Consider the following 20,807-nt stretch of genomic DNA (forward strand, 5'->3'; position numbering starts at 1 on the left):
CAGCTAGCCCATTGGGAATTAATGAAAATCCTTGTAATTTGAAATTATTCTAACGGCCGGGGTCCAAGTTTATCTTCGTAAACCAGCCTCAAGTGAAATCACATCTGGAGTAAAGATTACTTTAAATATTTTTTGTGGTGTTCTCCACAAGGTTCTGTGTTGGGTCCCTTGCTTTTGTTATTTATATAAATGACATCTGTAACTCATCTGATCCTATTTCATTTTGCTTATTTGCAGATGACACAAGTTTATTGTACAGTCATAATAATGTAGATGCCGCGATTCAGAACCTTAATTTGGAACTTCATAAAATAAGTACTTGGCTTTTAGCCAATAAGTTATGTATTAATGTACTAAAATATAACATAGTTAGATTTTGTGCAAATCAATATAAATACATTCAATCTATTCCCTTAGTTCTAAATGGTATCAACTTGAATCAACTGAAAGTCACGACATTCTTAGGTATATATATTGATGAACATTTAACTTGGAAAAACCATATCAAAGATGTATCAATTAAAATATCTAAACATATAGGTATAATGAATCGTTTTAAGTTTTTCCTACCTAGTAATATCTTATTGACCATCTATAATTTTTTTGTTCTGCCGTATTTAACTATTGCATTCTCATTTGGGGGTGTTCTTCAACTCAGTGTAACAAACTATTTACTTTACAAAAGCGGGCTGTTCGAATCATTTCTAATGCTGGTTATCAGGATCATTCAGCTCCACTTTTTGAACAATTTAAACTTCTAAAATTAGATGATCTTTATTTCCTTAATTTAGGTAAATTTATGTATAAATACAACCTCTTGTTTTAACTCTTTCTTTACCTTAACTTCAAATTCATTCGTATGATACTCAAAGTAATCGTAATAAAAATCTTTATGTCCGTTTCAACAGAACATCTTTTTTTTTTAAATAGTCTTGTCCAACGTGCTACTAATTGGAATAGTCTCAGCGATTCATTAAAATCTGCACTTACTTTGTCAAATTTTGCAAACAAATTAAAAGCACAGTCCTTAATTCTTAGTTAAGAATGAAAAGTTATGATATATTTTCCGGATGATGTTTTGTCTTTGTACCCATACATGTACATGTTTAGTCAGTGTTGTGATAGTCTGTTGGCCTGTTTGTTCGTTTTTTGTCTGTCCGTAGGTACGGGAACAAAAGCATTGCTTCACCCATGCCCAGATGTTGTCCTGTTTGTGATTATTTACTCAACTTCCGTGTAAATTGTTATTGTCTTTATACTACATCTGTGGTTTGCCATTATTTATTAATTATCATGTATATTAACTTGATGTACACAAATGTAACTTTATGGCAACATTGAAATAAATGTATTGAAATCAAATAAGGCCGAGCGGTTGAAAGCACTAGACTTAACCTCTGGTGCTTTCTGATATACTGCAGAGTGTGGGTTCGAGTCCCGGTTGTGGCTCTTTACCATACATTGCTTTGTCGTAAAAGAACTCAGAACAATCGTTGAAGAGTATGTGTTTCTGGTTCACATATAGCAAGCATCCTTGTGAACAGGGCTGCTCAGGCTAAGTTCACTTTTGCTAATCCCCTTCTTTGATTTCATTACCAGAAATAATACAGCAATGACTCGTTCTTACCTTAACATAGAACAGCATCGACCCAACAATCAGTGACGTTACAGTAAGGTTAAGGAGCGTTCCCGCCAAAAACCAACGCCAACCATTTTTGGTCGAGTTCTTCTTTGACCAGATCAGAGGATGTTCAGCTAAGTTATTAGAATCCATGTCTCTTTCTTGATCCCAACAGCGTACAAGCTGCGTTTACAACAAGCCTTTATAGCTACAACTGACGCCAACTGAAAAAAACGGTTTTAGGAATACAGGGCGAGGAGTCGATGTCACATGGACTTCAATCTGGTGTTGTCTTCAAACAGATGCAAAATACATTTGGAAAACATCCAAGTGTTTCAAAAAGAAGGGGAACATGGTGCGTATAGAAAAAAAACCGTCAAGTAAATTGCTGACGCTAGAAGAAAGTCATCTTGTACCAGGGTGCTTGGGCCTATGGGGACAGAGCATGGTAGGATATCCAGTGTTGATGTCGGCAGCGACTTGTACAAAACATTGAACAGGCGTGGGCGTCAACAATGGCACAACTCGTCCTCTTTCAGAGTGGAGAGGGTTTTAGTCTAGACCAGGGGCCAATTTTATAGAGCTGCTTAAGCAAAAAATTGCTTAAGCACGAAAATAGCTTGCTTATTTTACACATGTTACTGACCAAAATGTCATACCATATACATGGCTTGTAACTGGTATTTTTAGCTGTTGTTCACCAATTGAGCGGAGTTTTGGCCGGTAATCTGATTTTTCTAAGCAAGGAATTTTTCGCTTTGGTAATGGAAACGATCTTTTTCAATCAAATTAATATTTGCAATGGACGACAGCGACAGCGACAGCGAGATTTCCTGATACAAATGTAACAGGCTCAAAAATTAAGACTGCAAACAACACTATGGGGTATGTTGTAACATGAAGGGTTGTAATGTTTTATTCCATTTTTCAACAGACGCAAGTGAAAACTGCACGCAGCCAGCGCTGTACAAAACTATACCTCTTTAAAACTCAACTCCTCGCAGAATGGTGTCTTGAGAACAACTTTACTAAGATTATGAAAAAGACCCACAGGAACCAGAGTGTACTGCATTCCTGGGCTACGACTAAGCTAATGAATAAATATGAAACAACAAGCAATACAAAGGATATGCAAAATGAGACTATTTGTGGTTGTTCCAATAAACAATGACCATGGGTGCTAAAATAAGGTTAAGATTTTCCTTTAGATGCAAAAAACTCTAAAATGAAATCTAATGGCATGAAAGACAAAGAAGTAATAAAAATAATAGAGTAAAACCAAGGAGATCTACCTCGATTGATGTTAAAATAAAAAAGACTTAAACAATTTACCAGAGATTACAAAACCAAACAGCAGAAAACAAAACCATACAGCAGTAAACAAAATCATACAGTTTTCACCTGTCACACAAAAATGTACACAGCCAATCCACAATCAAGGGTACAAATGATTTTTCGTGTCCATTTTATGAACATCAGTTTGAAAACCACTGATGTAGCAGTTATCTCAATGTTATCAAATCGCTGTGTCACTGATAAATAAAAACAGCTGGAAATTGTCGAATACAAGATCTGCAAAGATGAGTTACTCGAAAAATATATATATTGTTATGTTGGTGTCTTTTAACAAAAAGTGTACCCGCGATTGTGCCTGTGCACTAATACAAACACTACAAGTCTAGTTGGTCTTATTACTAAGGGAATCAATGTGTTGTGAAGAGGTTTTCAACTATAGTTTAATCTCAACGAGGCCTGGTTCTTGATAATTTTACCGAGACAAGTCGAGGTAAATTACCAAGTACCAGGCCTCGGCGGGTTTAAACCACTAGTTGAAAACCGATTCAACACACTTTGATTCCCATTCATAAATACCTTTTCGGTCAAAAACATCAACACTTTTTGGTAAAAAAGTAAAATAAATGCAAAAATTAAAAATGTTCAATGATTTCTTTCAACACAACACCCCTCCAGCTCTGAAATGGGAAAGCCCTCCGCCGCCCTCGGTTATTATAGGAAATACTGTGCGCATCGCGCGTATCGCGTGGTGTGGCACAACTGTTTCAGCCGTCGCTCTCGACAAATAGGAATGAAGAAACTGTCTTATAAGAACAGGCGCAAGCTCGCGTGTCACGCCCATGTTTCAACACTGGTCATAAACAAAGGTTTATACACACCCACGTGACGCGCTCCTCACCAATAGGAATAGCGAGGCTGTCTGAGGTGTTTATGAATGTTAGTTAATCTCAGTTCCTTCATCCACCAAATGGAATGCTGTCTTCACAGTGCTTCGCAGGCCTTTTAAAAACTCCATAATCCCTGAAAAGAAAAACTTTGAATTTAAAATACTCTTGTCCAACAATAATATCCACGTTATCCCCTGCTGGCAAAGAAATCTGAAGTGCTTTACAAATAAAATGTAAGCAAGATTTACAGAAAAAGAACATCATTGTAGAAACACGATTAATGGAGGCTGATATTCCCTCATGGGGCAAGGCCGAGAAAGTCAAAGGAAAATAATGTCAGATCCGCCCTTAGATAATTCCCAGGTTTTGTCTCGTTAACTTGGGCGTGATCCCTGGCCATACGGCAGTTATACCGAATGATTACAGGGTTCAAATCCCACTCTAGTAAATTTGTCTGTGTTCAACACCATAATTATGTCAAATTTACCCATTTAGTTTTCCTTGTTCAATTCAATATACATTTATTTCCACAAAACATTTCCACAATATTATAGAACTACACAGTGACATACATGATATATAAAAGACAGAACAGGAATAAACTAGCGGGAAGCGCGTGGAGGCAAGGCCCAACATAAGCCAGGTAACTTGTAGCGGCTTGCCTTTACATAACAAAATACATAAACTAAAGGTACATGCTTAGGACAATACAAAGACGAAACAAACAGACAGACAGACAGACAAACAGACATACATACATACGAACAAACTACTGATGAAAATTCCAATGACAAAGTAAGCAAAAACTTCAATGGGAATATTGGTATAGAAACTATATGTCACATACTGGGAAATAAGGATAGATAGTTTGAACCTAGCCACAGAGGATGAGGCGCTTGTGATATATATGACTTAGTAAACAGTTACCATTGCTTTACTTTGAATTGAAGGCTTAACCTTACCCATTCCACCAGTGCCATATGCCCCCTGTTTGGCGTATTTCTCATCGTTATCTTTCCGATGAGACATGACAATGACGTACCTATACAGACAAAATGATCCATCAATATTGTTTAAAAAACTTCAGGTTACTTCCTTTTCCACATTATTGTTAAAATGCCTTATGCTCAGCGAACAGATTCTGCATATCTCACCGTACTTTAAGCCGTACCAACATGACCAGGGCCATATTGCATAGAGCTGCTAAGCACACAAATTTGCTTAGCATGAATTTTCTTCCTTGATAAAAAACAGGATTACCAACCAAATTTCAATTTGTTGCATTTTCAATGTGACTGGTTTTCAGCTGTTGTTTGCGTATCCTGAAAATCACGTGGATATTTTTTGGGGGTTGGTAATCCTGTTTTTATCAAGGAAGAAATTTCATGCATTGTGCTAAGCAGCTCTATGAAACCGGCCCCAGGCGACATCTAGGTCAATATGGCGGCGCGCAACAGAGCATTTAGGATGTCTGATGTTGATGTTGATGTTGAGTGTAATAAAAATCAGGTCAAACTTCAAACCAATCAACAAATTGTCAACATTAATTGCTTCTTGCAAGCAGGGAGATTTAGAATTACATTCAACATGAGGGAGAACAAGTTTCCAGAATCAGGGAGGTTTTCAAATTTATTATTGTTTTTTATTATTTCATCTTATCACAGCATGCAAAAGAGAAACACAGTTGTGCCGGTAACTCCTCGAGTCGGGCTACGTCCCATAGCCTTAGATCTCGAGGGTCTTTCTTAGGATCCTCGCTGTTCCCAACAGCGCCGCCTTCTGCAACAGATCTTTTCTCACATTTTTGTCCCTACTTCGTCCAGATGTTTCCCAGTGCTTTCGGAATGGTGCCGAAATCTTTTCACCAGCCAAATCTTACGAAGTTCCCTGACCAGGTCTTGGTACTTTCTTGTCCATCTCCTTCGAAGCTACCCTTAAATCTCCCGGCACAGCTATGTCAATGAGATGGCACATCTTCTTTGTATTATCTAAAACTACAACATCCTGACGTCTATGTTCTATAACATGACCAGTCTGAATGTTAAAGTCCCAGAGGATCTTGACCTAGTTGGTCTCTGTAACTTTCTCCGGAACATGGTCGTACCATTTTGCAGTCACTTGGACACCCCATTTTTTTGCACAGATCCTAAGGAATTACCTAGGTCAACTTATCATGTCTACCTTTGTACTACCTTTGTGTTTTATTCTTTATCTACGACTGCGTTTCAAAATAGCTGTAGAGAACGCACATGTCACTGTTGAATCCCATAAGAAACGGGTGTAACTTTCACAATTAAAAATTGTAGGCCTACGCTTTGTTTGTTTTGAAAGTTGTATCCTTCAAAAACATGACAAAGATCTACTGGCATGTTACATAAAACAAATAATGAAGGGTTTTCATTCGTGCAATAGTGCTAATAATGTCGTTGAAAGATGGAGTGTCCTATTCAACTCGGCTCCTAGAACATTCCATCTTTCAACTCATGAACACATTCGCACCATTGCACTCATAAACATTCATCATTTGTATAATAGCTCTATGGTGTCAACTCTCTTTTATTCATGTTTGTTTACGATTTTGACACCCAAAATGACACACAGGATAGGAACATGTGAGTACGCTGCGCATTGCAAGGGGTCTATAGTGCAAGACAGGGTTAAAAGATGTCCAACCAGGGCCCAATTTTGCCGATAGAGCCTTCTCGGTATATGGACCCAAACTCTGGAATAAACTTCCCAATCACATCAGGGACACAACATCACTCAACACATTCAAGGCACTTCTTAAAGCCCACTTGTTTCAGGAGGCCTACCATGAATGACTTGTTATTTCTTCTGTGCATCAGCGCCTTTGAGCAAACTTTTGATTTAGGCGCTATACAAATTACGTTTGATTGATTGATTGATTGATTGAACAATACAAAATAAATAAAGGATGGCATGCTTACTCTGTAACTATTTGAATGTGGGCAGAACGAAACTCAATGACTGCTGCCAGACAGTCCTTGTAGGCGAGAAGAGCTCTGGAATTGTTGCAAAAAGTAGCTTGGGAAAAAAAGAAAACGAAAAATGAAAAGTGCTGCGACAATGTTTCTGAACACAGCCAACACATGCACTAGGTTTTTTTCACAGTAAAGGAAGATTCCTTTCCTTAAAAACAACAACTGTATCAACTAATATGCTTGTATGCTTCTTTTTTAAAGAGGCAAGGGCACCAAGGCATCTTCTTCTTGGTAATGGGCACCCTATGAGGAAATTTCAAGGGCACCAAGGCAATGACCAGGGGGCATGGAGGCAATGACCTTGTTCTCTTCTTGAAGTATCAGGCATGTATAAAAGGGAAATTGACTTGCTAAATTTAAAAATAGTTTTGGAATAAAGAGAGATAAATTTACTATATTTACTGTACTAATTTATTACAACCTTTAATAGACTTTTCAGGCTATTGAAACAAAATTGTTGCTGGTTTTTCTGAGGGCCAACAAATCAGAAATCAGACATGAAGTAGGAAAAATATCATGCCTGCATGATGATCAAGCCACAGTTGCTGACAAAGTCAGGCACGGCCTAAGGTTACGACATAATTACGACATACAACTGCAATTACTTTTCTTACCAAAATGGCGAATAGATGGACCCATGGCTAATGCCTTGATTAAGTCTCGATGTAACGGGGGCATGTCTCCCGCAAACTTTGTACACTGAGCTTCTGTACAGACAATTGAATATTCAAGATTAGTAATGAATATTAATTTATGGTCCTGTTTCATACAATTTTAAGTGGTGGTTTTCTTCTCGTGTAGAATGAAAATATTACAAAGTCTTTTGACTTTAATTTCAGTTGACATACATGAATAAATTAGTAGGATTCATTATAAGTGAAAGAGCAATTGGTGAAATTATTTTATTCGAGTTTGGTGAAAGAAAATAATCACTACGGTCTCGTTGCATCTTCGTTAGTTTGTTTGTTCAAGGGAACTCAGCAAACTCACACAGTTGATATAAACACCAAGCTGGCAACATCCAATCTATCTCATACAATTTATTATTGGTTTAATGTCTATGGTTATGAACGGCATAAATCAGGAAGTTGTATTTAGTAACTAGACAACAACACTTTATTCTAGTCACTGTGAAATAAGCGGGTAGGATTCGAACCCGCAACCTTGTGATTGCAAGTCCTGCAGTCTAACTATACTGGTACCCCAGACTGCCGGTAGCATTTGAAACATGAATATTCAAGCTAGATCATGAATATTTATAACATACCATATTGTGATTGGTGTTTCAAGCCCAAGGCTGCATCAAGACACGGAAATGTTGAGCTCTGAGCTGCACTGCCTCCTCCATACTATAATATGTAACCAGAGAAGAAAATACGAAACCTGGTCAAAAGAAGGTACTCGTACACAATCGTCTTAGAAATATAGTTGCACAACACCCAAGTGCCCATCCCATCCGCCATTTCGGGAGTCAAAATCTAGCACTAACACGCAAACAAGATTTGGTTCTCAAAATAATGGAAATGGTATATAGACGCACATTGTTAGGAGGTGCGTTCAGACCAAAATCATTTTAGGGAGAATTGGGAAATTGTGACATTCCTAATCAGTGAGCTTTCATATTACATAAACAGAAATTTTTTCCGGGTTACGGTCGAGCTAGCTGTAAAAAATAACCACACCTCTTGTCAGACCGGAGCAATTTAAACGCTGACTAATATAAATCTACTTCATTTTTTTTATTTTTTTTTATTTTTTTTTATTTTAAATATGATCAGTTCCGGACATTCCCTTCAATCCAGTTTCATGCCTCTCCTCATTGAGCCCAAGTCTCAACTCGTGGGGTGACAGGTCTTTTTCTTCAGCTGCGCCACGCATCTGGAACTCGCTACCACTTAATCTTTAGATCTTGTCAATGTGCAACAAAATTCAAATCTTTTCTCAAAACTTAACTTATGTCACAGATTTTCGAGGATTAATTTTGTTGTGTCTGTTTTCTTTTGTTTGATTTTGGTTTAACTGCACCTTGAACATCCAGCAGGGTGGATATGTGCACATTACAAGTCTTGATTATTGTTATTATTATTACTACTAATAATAGTCATAATTATGGAGTCTTATAAAGCGCCGGTACTGCCAACAGGGCGCTCATGATGCTCGCTCGTGATACAACAGTACTGTTATAAATGTATAACAGGTGATCCAGAACAATTCCATTTTCCAAAATAGAACGCTCCGGGGATCACCTCGGGAGTCGTAGTTTTAACCATAGCACTCGAAGCAGTCATTATTTGTATACTATCCCATACCTTCCCCGCAGTAACCAAGAAAGAACGTGGCCCCATGTGTGTTCCTTACAAAGGTTCTACAAGGAGACGTTGATCGGCTGATCTAGGTTACTGTGTGAAAATAGCATATCGAGTGATGAGATCTGAGATGTAGGATGTTACTCACACTAACTGGTTCCGGACTCACTCCCTCATAGATCAAACCCTTCCAACCTTTTTCCTTGAAGGCCTTGCTGTTCCATCTGGAAAGGAAAATAACATTTTATTGCACAATTTCAACCAATTTGACCCAATGGTTACCGATTTATGGTTGTTTGAATATCAGAGGTCAGGCGCATTTTGACCGCAATCCGCGAGAAAGAGCATGCCGTGGCGCGAAAACCGTTCATCGGATAGAGCTGAAATTTGAAATTTAAGCTTGTTAAAGACAGTGAACACTATTGGTAATTGTCAAAGACCAGTCGGTGTATCTCAACATATATATAAAATAACAAACCTGTGAAAATTTGAGCTCAATCGGTCATCGAAGTTGCGAGATAATAATGAAAAAAAAAAAAACCTTGTCACACGAAGTTGTGTGCTTTTAGATGGTTGATTTCGAGACCTCAAATTCTAAACTTCAGGTCCCGAAATCAAATTCGTTGAACAATATTTCTTTCTCGAAAACTATGTAACTTCAGAGGGAGCCGTTTCTCACAATGTTTTATACCATCAACCTCTCCCCGTTACTCATTACCAAGTAAAATTTTATGCTAATAATTATTTTGAGTAATTACCAATAGTGTCCACTGCCTTTAAAACACGATTACCCCATATACCAAATTTGAAGAGGGTATGGGTTTAACCCATTGGCCCGGAATGATCCTTTTGTGAGATGGAGCTCTGAACCGAAACAAAGCTGGAGTTTGAGCCTGTTCACTCGAGAGATGCACAGAGATACCAACTGTAAATTGATATACAACACTATTAATTAAGAGAATCAATGTGTGGTGAAGAGGTTTTCAACTAGTGGTTTAATCCCAACGAGGCCTGGTTCTTGATAATTTTACCGAGACGAAGTCGAGGTAAATTATCAAGCACCAGGCCTCGGCAGGTTTAAACCACTGGTTGAAATCGATTCAACACACTTTGATTCCCATTCATAAATACCTTTTCGTTAAAACAAAATTAACACTTTTTGGTCAAAAAGTTAAATAAATGCAAACATTATAATTGTTCAATGATTTATTTCAACACAACACCGATCCAGCTATGAAATGGTAAGGCCCTCGGGTAAACAACTCCTTATAAGGGAATGCTGTGCGCGTCGCGCGTATCGCGTGATGTGGCACAACTGTTTCAGCCGATGCTCTCGACCAATAGGAATGAAGAAACTGTCTTATAAGCACAGGTGCAAGCTCGCGTGTCACGCCCATGTTTCAACACTTTTTACTGGTCATAAACAAAGGTTTATACACACCCACGTGACGCGCTCTCCACCAATAGGAATAGCGAAACTGTCTGAGGTATTTATGAATTATGTATTAAACATGCCAAGTATGGCAGCGGTCTTCCCAAAACTGTTTTTGAACCAATTGCAGAAATTAAATGAAAAGTAATGCAATTCTCACCCCGCAAGGAAAGGTCGGAACTTGTTATAGAAAACCCTGGGCTGACATCTTTCTGTAAATAAAAACAATTAAAAAATAAGGTAATAAACATTGAACTCGGTGGTAGGAGGTTGGACACTTAGAGACTTACAAGGTACACTAAGCTTATGTTTTTGTTAGGTCCAATATTGACATGTAAATGAATCTGATCTATTCCTTCACTTTTAATGTGAATTATAAATCTGATTGAATCTGCAGCTGCATGCATCATTGCTTGTGCCGTGTCTTAGTCGAGCCGTTAAGAGCACCAGATTTAAGCTCTAAATAAGTGAAGAGACAAGTTTTATGTTCCACCATGGAGGTATGGTTCCACATAGGTTTGATATTAAGTTTTAGAAAGAAAATGCTGGCACTTCGTGGTGATTGACAACACACAAATAGCGAAAAACGCTACTCGCGAACAAGTTGTTGTCGCCTATGCTATAACTTTGTAGAACCCTCCAACCAGTAGAAAAAATAGTACCTCATCCATTACCACAACATACACTAAAGGATCGTTTTTATTTCCAGGCAAGAAGCTTCTCATGAGCAAAAAAAGGGGACAAAAGAATATGTAGTACTGTTCGTTTTAATGTAGGAACACGACTGTTTCTTATTGTAAAAAAGGGTAAAATGTATGCGTTATTTTATTGATTTCGTCGAGATCCCCAGGGGATTCTAAATCAGATCACTGAAACACGGTAAACCGTGGTGCCATCGGATCTTCAACACGGTTAGAGTGATTCTAGTTATTATATAATAACTATATATATTTAATAAGGGATAATTTCATGATGACGTGACATTTAAAATTACTTCATTGTGCACAACTTCAATACCCAGAAAATCACGATCTGAAGAAAATTTGAAAATCGGACGTTTATTTTGTGCGATTTGTTGCGAACAAGATTGCCTAATTAAATATTCATTTCAGTATAACTCAGCTAATTGATTAAAATAATTAACAGTGTAACATTTAGCCAATAAGTCATGAACTAAGCTTCGATTCAATTGAACTCAAGTCGGTCATTTCTACCGTTTCTAAAATTACGACTTAACGAAAATCGTGCGTTGAACATATGGCGTTAAGGAAGAATGAAATAAAAAACATTTCTAAAACGTTTTTGAAAATTTGGAACAGCTCATAAAAAACTTGACGATTTCAATAGCTGTTCTGACTTACCGGGTAAATTTCCATTGTTTGCGTAGCTCTGAGCAACAGCGAGAACAATGGATTTACCTGGTAAGTCTGCTGCCACCTGATGTCCCAAAAAGTCTTGAAAAAAAGAGTGCATACCCCGCATTCTTAGGAAGGCTTTTCGCATCTTCCTGAGGGATTCTTTAACCTCGACCAAAGCTGCAATGTATTCATCAGTATTCAAGTCCTTCACTGCCTTTTTTTAAAAGAGAGAATTAAATAAAACAGAGAATTAATCGATAAATTCAATACCATGGAAAGAATAAAAATAAATTGCGGTTTAAATTGTTACAAATAAACAACTTTAAGTAATAAACCACAAGGGAAACTGACTGGGTATGGTTTGAACAAAGACAAACTGACTGGAGCGGGACTCGAACCAACGACCTTCGGATTAATGTTCCGGTTTCCTAACCAACTGAGGTATCCAGCCGTGTATGTTGGCGTTCCCCTTCAAAGTTAGTCCATTATCTTTATTTAGGTGTCAGTCAGAAGCCATGTAACTGGTAGCTGCCGTTTGGCCAGGGATCACACCCAAGTGTATGATACAACCTGGGAAGCGGCAGACACTCCCATACAAAGATATTGACTAATATAAGGAGACCATCAACTTAGGGCTGGATAGCTCAATTGGCAGGGCACCGACACATAAATCTTAAGAATAATCCCTTATAGGAATACAACAGCTGAAAAGCCTTCCGCTTAGGTTCAACATTATATTTTTACATATAAACTACATTACCTTTCAGTAAAATGTTTCTAATGCATTATACATTACTTTCAAAAGCTGCTGTATGATTCTGACCACGAAAAAAGGGTGTTTATTGAAATAATGTTAGCATGATTATCGAACGTATATACGTGTACCTTCCTTTTAAGTCAGGTGCACTAGATCACATGGCCACAATGCTCTATAAGACGTAAGCAAGTACTGTTTGAAGCTTTGCATGGTGTTGAGACATAAGAAGAAACTATAAATATATAGTAAGCTTGCGGGTACAACCATGTGTAAATCTCTTATGGTGAGTGTTGGCTCTGAAAAGAGCCGGTTGGGTCTCGACGTTTCGAACAGTACACTGTAAGCATTTACAGACCATCTCAAACTAAAACAATGAGGAGATAATTATATTTAAGAGAAGGGTTCAATGAAAAGCAGCTGTACCTGCTGGGCTTTGACTAAACCCGCCAAACCATGACCAAACTCCATCTCAACCAAGGAGCTCACTAAAAAGAACCAATCGCTGTCCTGGCCACCCACAAAAGGAACAATAACTTTCATATTCCTGCCAAGAAATAGACACTTCTTTAGAAAGTAAAAGACAAACTTCCACCTGTTTCAGACAGGTGCCCCAGAGTCGCATGTGCAACTTCACCGTGTATTGTACACTCATAACTTTGTGCACGCACCAATGCAATGGCGGTTTCTAGAATGGCGGTCAATGGCGGTCACTATAGACGATGTGACCTCTGACGTCACATGAAAACCATAACATGATTCGTGCGCATACCGCCGGGCAAAACCTTTGTGTTTTGGCAGCCAGCTAGAAAGTGTACGCAATCTTACTATGACTACGCAACTCAGTGCCCGGCGAAACATGACGTATATAGTGTTTTGTCAACAGAGGTCGGTTTGAATGTAAACATAGGTCACATCGTCTATAAAGATTAGGGTTGAATTAACTACAACTTATCATTGGTGGATATTCATGTGCAATACCCTAAATGAAAGCTTACATTTTTATCGAATCTACATTTTTTTAGATAAAGTTAAAGTTAACATTTTCAGGTAAAAATTGGCCGAACATCGAGGATGCTCAATCTGTTCATATTTGTAACAAACTGCTCAAAATTTTATCGTTTTCAACAAGTGTATTGTAACTTATTTCATGTAACTGTTTTTAGCACCTTTGCAATTTTTTGCTTTTGGAGCTGTATATCTGATTGATCGACTACTGATTGAACCTAGTATCTGTAAGGAAAATTACGAAACAGAGACAAAATATACAAAATCTTACTCAATAATCAATGGGCCTGATGGATCAATAAGCTCCCAGTTATAGAGAACAGAGCAAGCTTCACACAATAAGGCGTTGATACCCAAATGCTCCGAGACTGACCAATAAGGAACAGCAACATTCTCTGGAAGGTACTGCAGGAAAAAACAGGGACAAAATTACTGGCTTTTGCCAAGTCAATTAGTGTGTGTTTAATAGGCTTTCATCTCGATGGTATAGTTGTTGGACATCTGCTACAGATTGGCAAAGGTCTTTGGTTGATTTTTTTAATTTACAGTGACTTGAGAAAGCACTCAGTGCTTTACATTACACACATTGGCTGATCACATGGGAAAAACAAAATGTGGTTTTATTCGGTTGGATAACTTATATAACCAAGGCGCTCCGCGACCCCGCCACGTTTATCACGTGATAGGGTGCGGCATAATCAAATCAACTCACTGACACGTGATATTATAAATAGTACACTTTTGCTAAGTATAAATTAGTTCAAGCCGTTCTGCCGATGCGCTGAGTGTTTTTCTACGCTTTACTATAGCTTATGCTTGCTTGGTTTCACTCAAGTTTTAAAGAGATAATTATCGTTTTCAAAGATGTTTTGCTTGTTTTCTTTCTGCTGTCTTCTGCTGTTTTTTTCTTTGTTTTGTTTTTTGTTTTGACTTTTAATATGCATGCCAACTATAACTGGCATATGCTACAACTGCAGACAACCCGGTCACTGGTCAAGAGATTGCCCATAATAACATCGACACCACGTATTCCTGAGCCGAGCCAAGGGCTAGGGCAGCACCATCAGGCCTTGCATCACAATGTTATGGGTTCGAATCTCCTATACTAACCGGTGACTTCACAATAACTAGATATTGCAGTCTAGTTACTGAATCACAACATCTCAAATTGTGCAATTAATAATAATAGACGTGAAAACCAATGTTTGTAATATTGTATGGGAGAGATTGGCTGATGCCAGCTCGGCGTTTATTTCCCCCGTGGAAGTTTGCTGAATTATCTTGATGGGAAGATCATCTAAACAAACAAACAAACAAACAAACAAACAAAATATGTGGGTCTTCCGTCGTTAACTGGTTAAACAACAAATATATAATGAAAAATCTTGAGTGTCCAGATACCTGTGGAATGCGTGTTTCGCCTTCTCCCCAGACATAACACTGTGTAATGAAACAAAGAACAGTGTGGGCAACTCGCCACTCTCCTTCAATCTCCAAGCGCCGACAGTCAAGGTCAGGCATCTGGAACAAACAAAATAACCCAAGAACATCAAAAACAGGCGGTGGACACTATTGGTAATTACTCAAAATAATTATTAGCGTAAAACCTTTCTTGGTGACGAGTAATGGGGAGAGGTTGATGGTGTAAAACATTGTGAGAAACGGCTCCCTCTGATGTGACGAAGTTTTCGAGAAAGAAGTAATTTTCCACGAGTTTGATTTCGAGACCTCAAGTTTAGAACTTGAGGTCTCGAAATCTAAACGCACACAACTTCGTGTGACAAGGGTATTTTTTTTCATTATTATCTCGCAAGTTCGATGACCGATTGAGCTCAAATTTTCACAAGTTTGTTATTTTATGCATATGTTAAGATACACCAACTGTAAAGGCTAGTCTTTGACAATTACCAATATTGTCCGCTGCATTTAATCAAAGAAACTATCTGCACCTTGTTATAATAATAATAATTTTTAGCGCTTTTCACACCCGAAGCCAATAAACCCCAAGTACCAGTGGAGCTCCAAAATATGCCATTTAAAGGAATTGATCAAACCCGTACAAATTGCACCAATGATCTTATAGTTATAGCTGAGCAGATGATTGCTCTAGTAAAAGTGACTAAGAAAACAGTGCGTGTAGTGGTACGTACCATATCCACTTTTTCTCTAAGTGTTCCATCATCAACAAGTTCTTGAAGTCTAGTTGCTATGTTCCACCATGGATCAAAGTACTCTGGAAGTTTCTTTTTCTGGGAAAACACAAGAATAATTATAATATTGATAATAAAAAAACAGGATTTATAAAGCGCCATTCCATCAGAAACTTACTACAAGATATAACCATGGAGCGGTATGTTCTTATTATGGAGGTTTCGCATGCTAACGGATCGACGGTTAGTGCGACGGATACGTCATCATTATGACGTCATGCAGTACTTGTTATCCGCTATACGTGCTGACGACACTGATATCCTGCTTGCTACACGTAACTAGGTTATGGATAGCAAAACGTATGCGTATGCGTATCCGTTCCCATGCGAAACCTACCTATTCTCCATGATATTACCAAAAGAAAAATTTACTAGTGCAGAATTTGATTTTGAACCAAAGACCTCTGAATTAACGTGCCGGTGTCAGATGCAATTGTGTCCGCCATGCAATACTGTCAACTTCGGACACTTTTGCTTATTCATTTGTGTCCGGGGCTATGCAAGACACCGTCCGGTGGACATGTACATGACTGTACATGTGCCCGCGTAAGCGAGCGTTCATGCACTGAACCTACGTATCATGACATGCACTTAGCTTGTTATAAAAATGGCGAACGTGTTCCGTCGACCAAGGGCGTTTAATTTACTGCAAGGACGGTTTTGCACGGGGGCGGACACAACTGCATATGCAAATGTGTCTGGGCGGACACAATTGCATTATGCAGCAGCGTCCGAGCGGACACGATTGCGTATGCAAAACCACCCGGCGGACATGATTGCATATGCAATAATGTTCTCCGGCAAGTATTGGACATAATTACATGCGACACCGGCGCTCTACCAACTGAAATATCTAGCCCTATGTTGGTGGTCTCCCTATTTTGTCGATATCTTTGTTAGGCTGTGCCAGTCAGAAGCCATACAATTAGTTGCTCTGTAGCCAGTCTGCAGTCGTCCAGTCTGGGATCCACACACAATTCAGAACATCAGGAAAGTCGAAGCTGTCCAACGCCGAGCTGCGCAATTCATTATGCACGACTTTGGGAGTCACTCACTCACTCACTCAGTCGACCAAAGTTGTCATGTTGCCGCATGTTTGAGTCGGGCTCGCTGTCTGACTCGCCACACAACACTATCCTGCATACAACTGATCAGCTTTTCCTTGTTGTTAACTCCTGCATCTTCAATCAGAGTCTTGAGCATGGTTTTGGGTCTTCCGGGACCGCGCCTGCCGTGGGTGGGCGCCCTATGGGAGGGTATACTCGGTAACCATTCTGAGTGAGCTCCATCTTCAACAAGAGCGACGTCGAGGTTTGCGGCCAACTTTCTTTCCATTTAGAAGTTAGCTAACATATGAAATTAAATTATTTTAGTTGTTGACAAGGAATGAACCCAATTTTGCCAAATAAGAACTCAGCTAAATTGACTGGAAGACTCTATTGTGACTGACCGTAATGCGACTGACCATGGTTTTGCCATGTATACCTTATGTGTTCAAGTTGCTGACCATTTATAAGTATCATGTTGGATACTCATGTATAAGAGTTGTGTGTTAACATGTAGTAAAACTTTCACAATGTTTTTAGTTAGAAGGAACTTTTGAAATGTGACTATTGTATTCTTTAACATGTCCTAACTTACCGCTTTCACAATTTGTAACATGCAGAGCACAAAGCCCACAACATTTCTAATACCATCAATTCAAAGCCTTGGGTGTCAAGTACAAATCAGTCTATAAACTTACTGGAAAGAATATATCACACTGAACTACTATCACCAAGATCAAGAAAAGACACAGAAAAGTGCATTGCGACTGACCATGGATTTGGGTACTTTTTCAAAATGTCCATAGATTTACATTAAACTTACAGCAGGGTTTGAAGAAAATGATAGTGGAAAGCTTCCCTTCAAATATTACTAACTAAGGTTGTGTAGTTTTTGAGAAATGAGTAAAACCATGTCATGAAAATACGTTTGTAAAATAATGCTTAAAATAATTTTGGTCTCATGAGACCAACATTATTTTTATGACATTGTTTTACTCATTTCCCCAAAACTACAGCACCTCAGCACGTAATAGTTTAAGACAAGCTTTCTACTATCATTATCTTCGAACTGTGTAAGTTTAGTGTAAATCTGTGGACATTGTGTTTTTTGTCCTACAAAAAGTATATAGACCCTTTAAGATTCTTACTGAGGAACACACAAGTGTCGTGACCAGGTTAGACCAATTTTAGTCAGTGGGAAATAAATCCAAAAAAGTTGTTCAAGTTTAGGTTTCCAAACTGTCATACTTCATGTTATGAAACCATGCAATAAGTTGAATGGCCTTGACATTGTTCTCTGTGACATTTGTTGCTCCTTATCAAATTAGCAGTGTCTGCTCATTGGACAATATTTCGAAATCTATGCTGCTGTATTTTGCTAGAGTGCCAGGCGGAAATTGTGAGTTGCTGGGCAGGGCTGCCGAGCACCGCTCAGCGTGGCTAGAGCGCCTTACACTGGTCAACTGGGGATAACACTCACATCCTGCTGAGTCAGCTACCAGAACTTGAGTTTCATGCTCTAGACAGTTTGGCAACACTAAGCTAAGAAAATAAAGGTATAAGATAAAGCTGTGTGTCAATTTTCTAATGAACATTATTTTGTTTTTAATTATGTGAAGGAAAATCACTGTTTACCGCAAAGTTTTCATAGAGGAAGCCTAGTCTCTGGGATACATCATAGTCCTCAAGACGGGGCACCTTATTCTGTAAATTCAGGAGCGCTGCATCTTCTCTACATATTTCCATCTCCTTTCACTTGAAAAACCCTGCATGGAAGAAACCCAAGTTTAATTCAATTTGTACAACAACTACAAGGAAGAATAATGTTATGTTATTGATCAATGCTAATATAAATGCGCAATATAAATGTCCGTTTTATTATTATTTATAAGTACCTGTTTGGATCCACAAACTTGCTAGAATAAAATGTTAACACTAAAAAACAGCACTGCACTGCCTATTTTCTTGTTCGTTTGTTTCTTTGTTTCTTTCACTTATCTTTAGTTTATTTTGCATTTTAGATGCTCTGTGGTGCAGTCTTTAGGCCAATTAGAGACCTATTAGCATGGCTCTGCTTACCGCCGAATTCTGCGCTTACGATCACGATTCCCCGCTTATATGCAAGCGCCAAATTTATGCGCTAGCCCATAGATATAGAATAAATGCAAATAAGTCGACAAACCGAGATAGTGTATGTCAACATCCTAATGAGTAGTGTGTCGTCTTGCTGTGATAATTTATCTCGGGATGACGACATCCTAAAAGTAGGATCTCGTCTTGTTGTGATAACATATCTCGAGAAGTTGACATCCTAAAAGTAGGATGTCGTCTTCGTGGGAAAATTTATCTTGGGATGTTGACATTCTAAAAGTACGAACATAAAATTCAAAGATACACAATAGTTGCGGAAACACGTATTTCAAAGATACTCTACGCGAAAACACGGAAATGCAAGATATAACAACTCTGAAATGCGGAATTGGCAAAGATGTGACATCTCGGAAAGACGGACACGTTTGCATATGCAATCGTGTCCGGGCTATGCAAAAACCGTCCGGTGGACAAGTTCATGACTGTATGTATGTGCGAGCGTGCATGCACTGAACCTACGTATGCAGCATGGATACTCACGTATTTTATGATTGCAGCGAATACCCAACGGCCGAACATTTCCCATGTCATTCATGACATACACTTAGCTTGTAAAATAATGGCGAACTTGTTCCGTCGACCAAGGGCGATTAATTTACTGCAAGGACGGTTTTGCACGGGGCGGACACAACTGCATATGCAAATGTGTCCGGGCGGACACAATTGCATTACGCAGCAGCGTCCGGGGGGACACAATTGCATATGCAAAACCGTCCGGCTGACGTTATTGCATGCGACACCGGCTTGTTTATGTTAATAAGGGTAGCTTGAAAACCGTACTCCTGTCCTTCAAACGCATTGTTGTAAATCCTGATACCCATCAGGTTTAACAACAATGCGTTTGACCGCGGTATAGGCCTACGGTTTTCCAAAGCTACTGGAGCAACAACAAGCCGGTGACCAATTTGAACAGGATTTTAACGTCATTAACTAGTGCATCCAATCTATAAATATTGTTATCATGTGGAGGGCCATGACCAGGAATAACAGTTTGGCCATGTTTGGACCATTTGACTAATGGAACTTTTGAGAAATTACTCTCCAAATTCAAAGGAGTGAAAATGCACTCTTTAAAGAGCCGTATGAGGGATCGGGACAACTCTTTTCCGAGTGGTCTTCCACTCTAATAGATTGAAGTTTGCATCTTTTTGTGTGATTTTTCACTCTGTCCTGGAGTGAAACCCCTCCCTCTAGAAGAGTGAAATAACCACCACTTTTTTTAAAGAGCCATAGTAGGGACAACTCGAAATGTAAAGAGTGGTGTTTTTCATTCTTTTACATTTAGAGAGTAAGTCAAGTAGCTGCGACACAGCTGTAATGTTGTTTGCGATCACGTAACCCTCCTCCCGACGGCGGGAGGAGGGTTACGTTATGTTACCCCATGACAGGGTGAAAATGGCACAACAAACTTAATCAGACCTGTATCCTCGTGTCCTGCTATATTCACGCACTTAAGATTTCAGATAAAATTTTTATTTAATTAACAGAACCGAGAACAACTTTGAGCTTTATTTTCTTTTTTTGTCTGATGTCAAAAGTGGTTCAAATTCACGTCAAATTCGCTTCGCATTCGCATTCGCAGGAAGTATGAACTGGGCGTAGGCCTAAGGCTCCCCCGTGAGCCTATACGTTTTCGAAATCATCGTTGATAGGTGATTTTTTTTTTTTTTTTTTCGTTTGCCATCAAAAACTCCAGTTTCCTTTGAACTAAAAAAAACAAAACTTTCCCCCCACAC

At 38.7% G+C, this 20,807-nt stretch overlaps 1 protein-coding gene across 1 annotated transcript; it reads right to left on the minus strand.

The window, feature by feature from the left end:
* Positions 1-3,854: 3,854 nt before the first annotated feature.
* LOC117292421 (indoleamine 2,3-dioxygenase 2-like) lies at positions 3,855-17,209 on the minus strand. The gene is made up of 13 exons (XM_033774451.1): positions 16,994-17,209; positions 15,815-15,913; positions 15,066-15,185; positions 13,936-14,069; positions 13,083-13,203; positions 12,020-12,116; positions 10,705-10,756; positions 9,261-9,336; positions 8,074-8,155; positions 7,421-7,513; positions 6,753-6,849; positions 4,767-4,846; positions 3,855-3,937 (listed from the first exon to the last, which is right to left on the minus strand). Exons 1-13 carry the CDS (start codon positions 17,207-17,209, stop codon positions 3,855-3,857), a joined length of 1,350 nt encoding a protein of 449 aa, XP_033630342.1.
* Between the last annotated feature and the right edge of the window lie 3,598 nt (positions 17,210-20,807).

This window comes from Asterias rubens, chromosome 7, assembly GCF_902459465.1.
Source record: "Asterias rubens chromosome 7, eAstRub1.3, whole genome shotgun sequence".
Lineage (NCBI taxonomy): Eukaryota > Metazoa > Echinodermata > Asteroidea > Forcipulatida > Asteriidae > Asterias > Asterias rubens.

What these genes read in the sequence shown, in the direction of transcription:
- LOC117292421 (XM_033774451.1), bottom strand. Translation starts at nt 17,209, where the DNA reads ATGGAAAGAAAGTTGGCCGCAAACCTCGACGTCGCTCTTGTTGAAGAT. An exon ending in TTCCGACCTTTCCTTGCGGG is followed by an intron (nt 9,337 to 10,704) that starts GTGAGAATTGCA and finishes TTTCCTTTCCAG; the next exon opens with ATGGAACAGCAAGGCCTTCA. An exon ending in GAAACACCAATCACAATATG is followed by an intron (nt 7,514 to 8,073) that starts GTATGTTATAAA and finishes TTGTCTGTACAG; the next exon opens with AAGCTCAGTGTACAAAGTTT.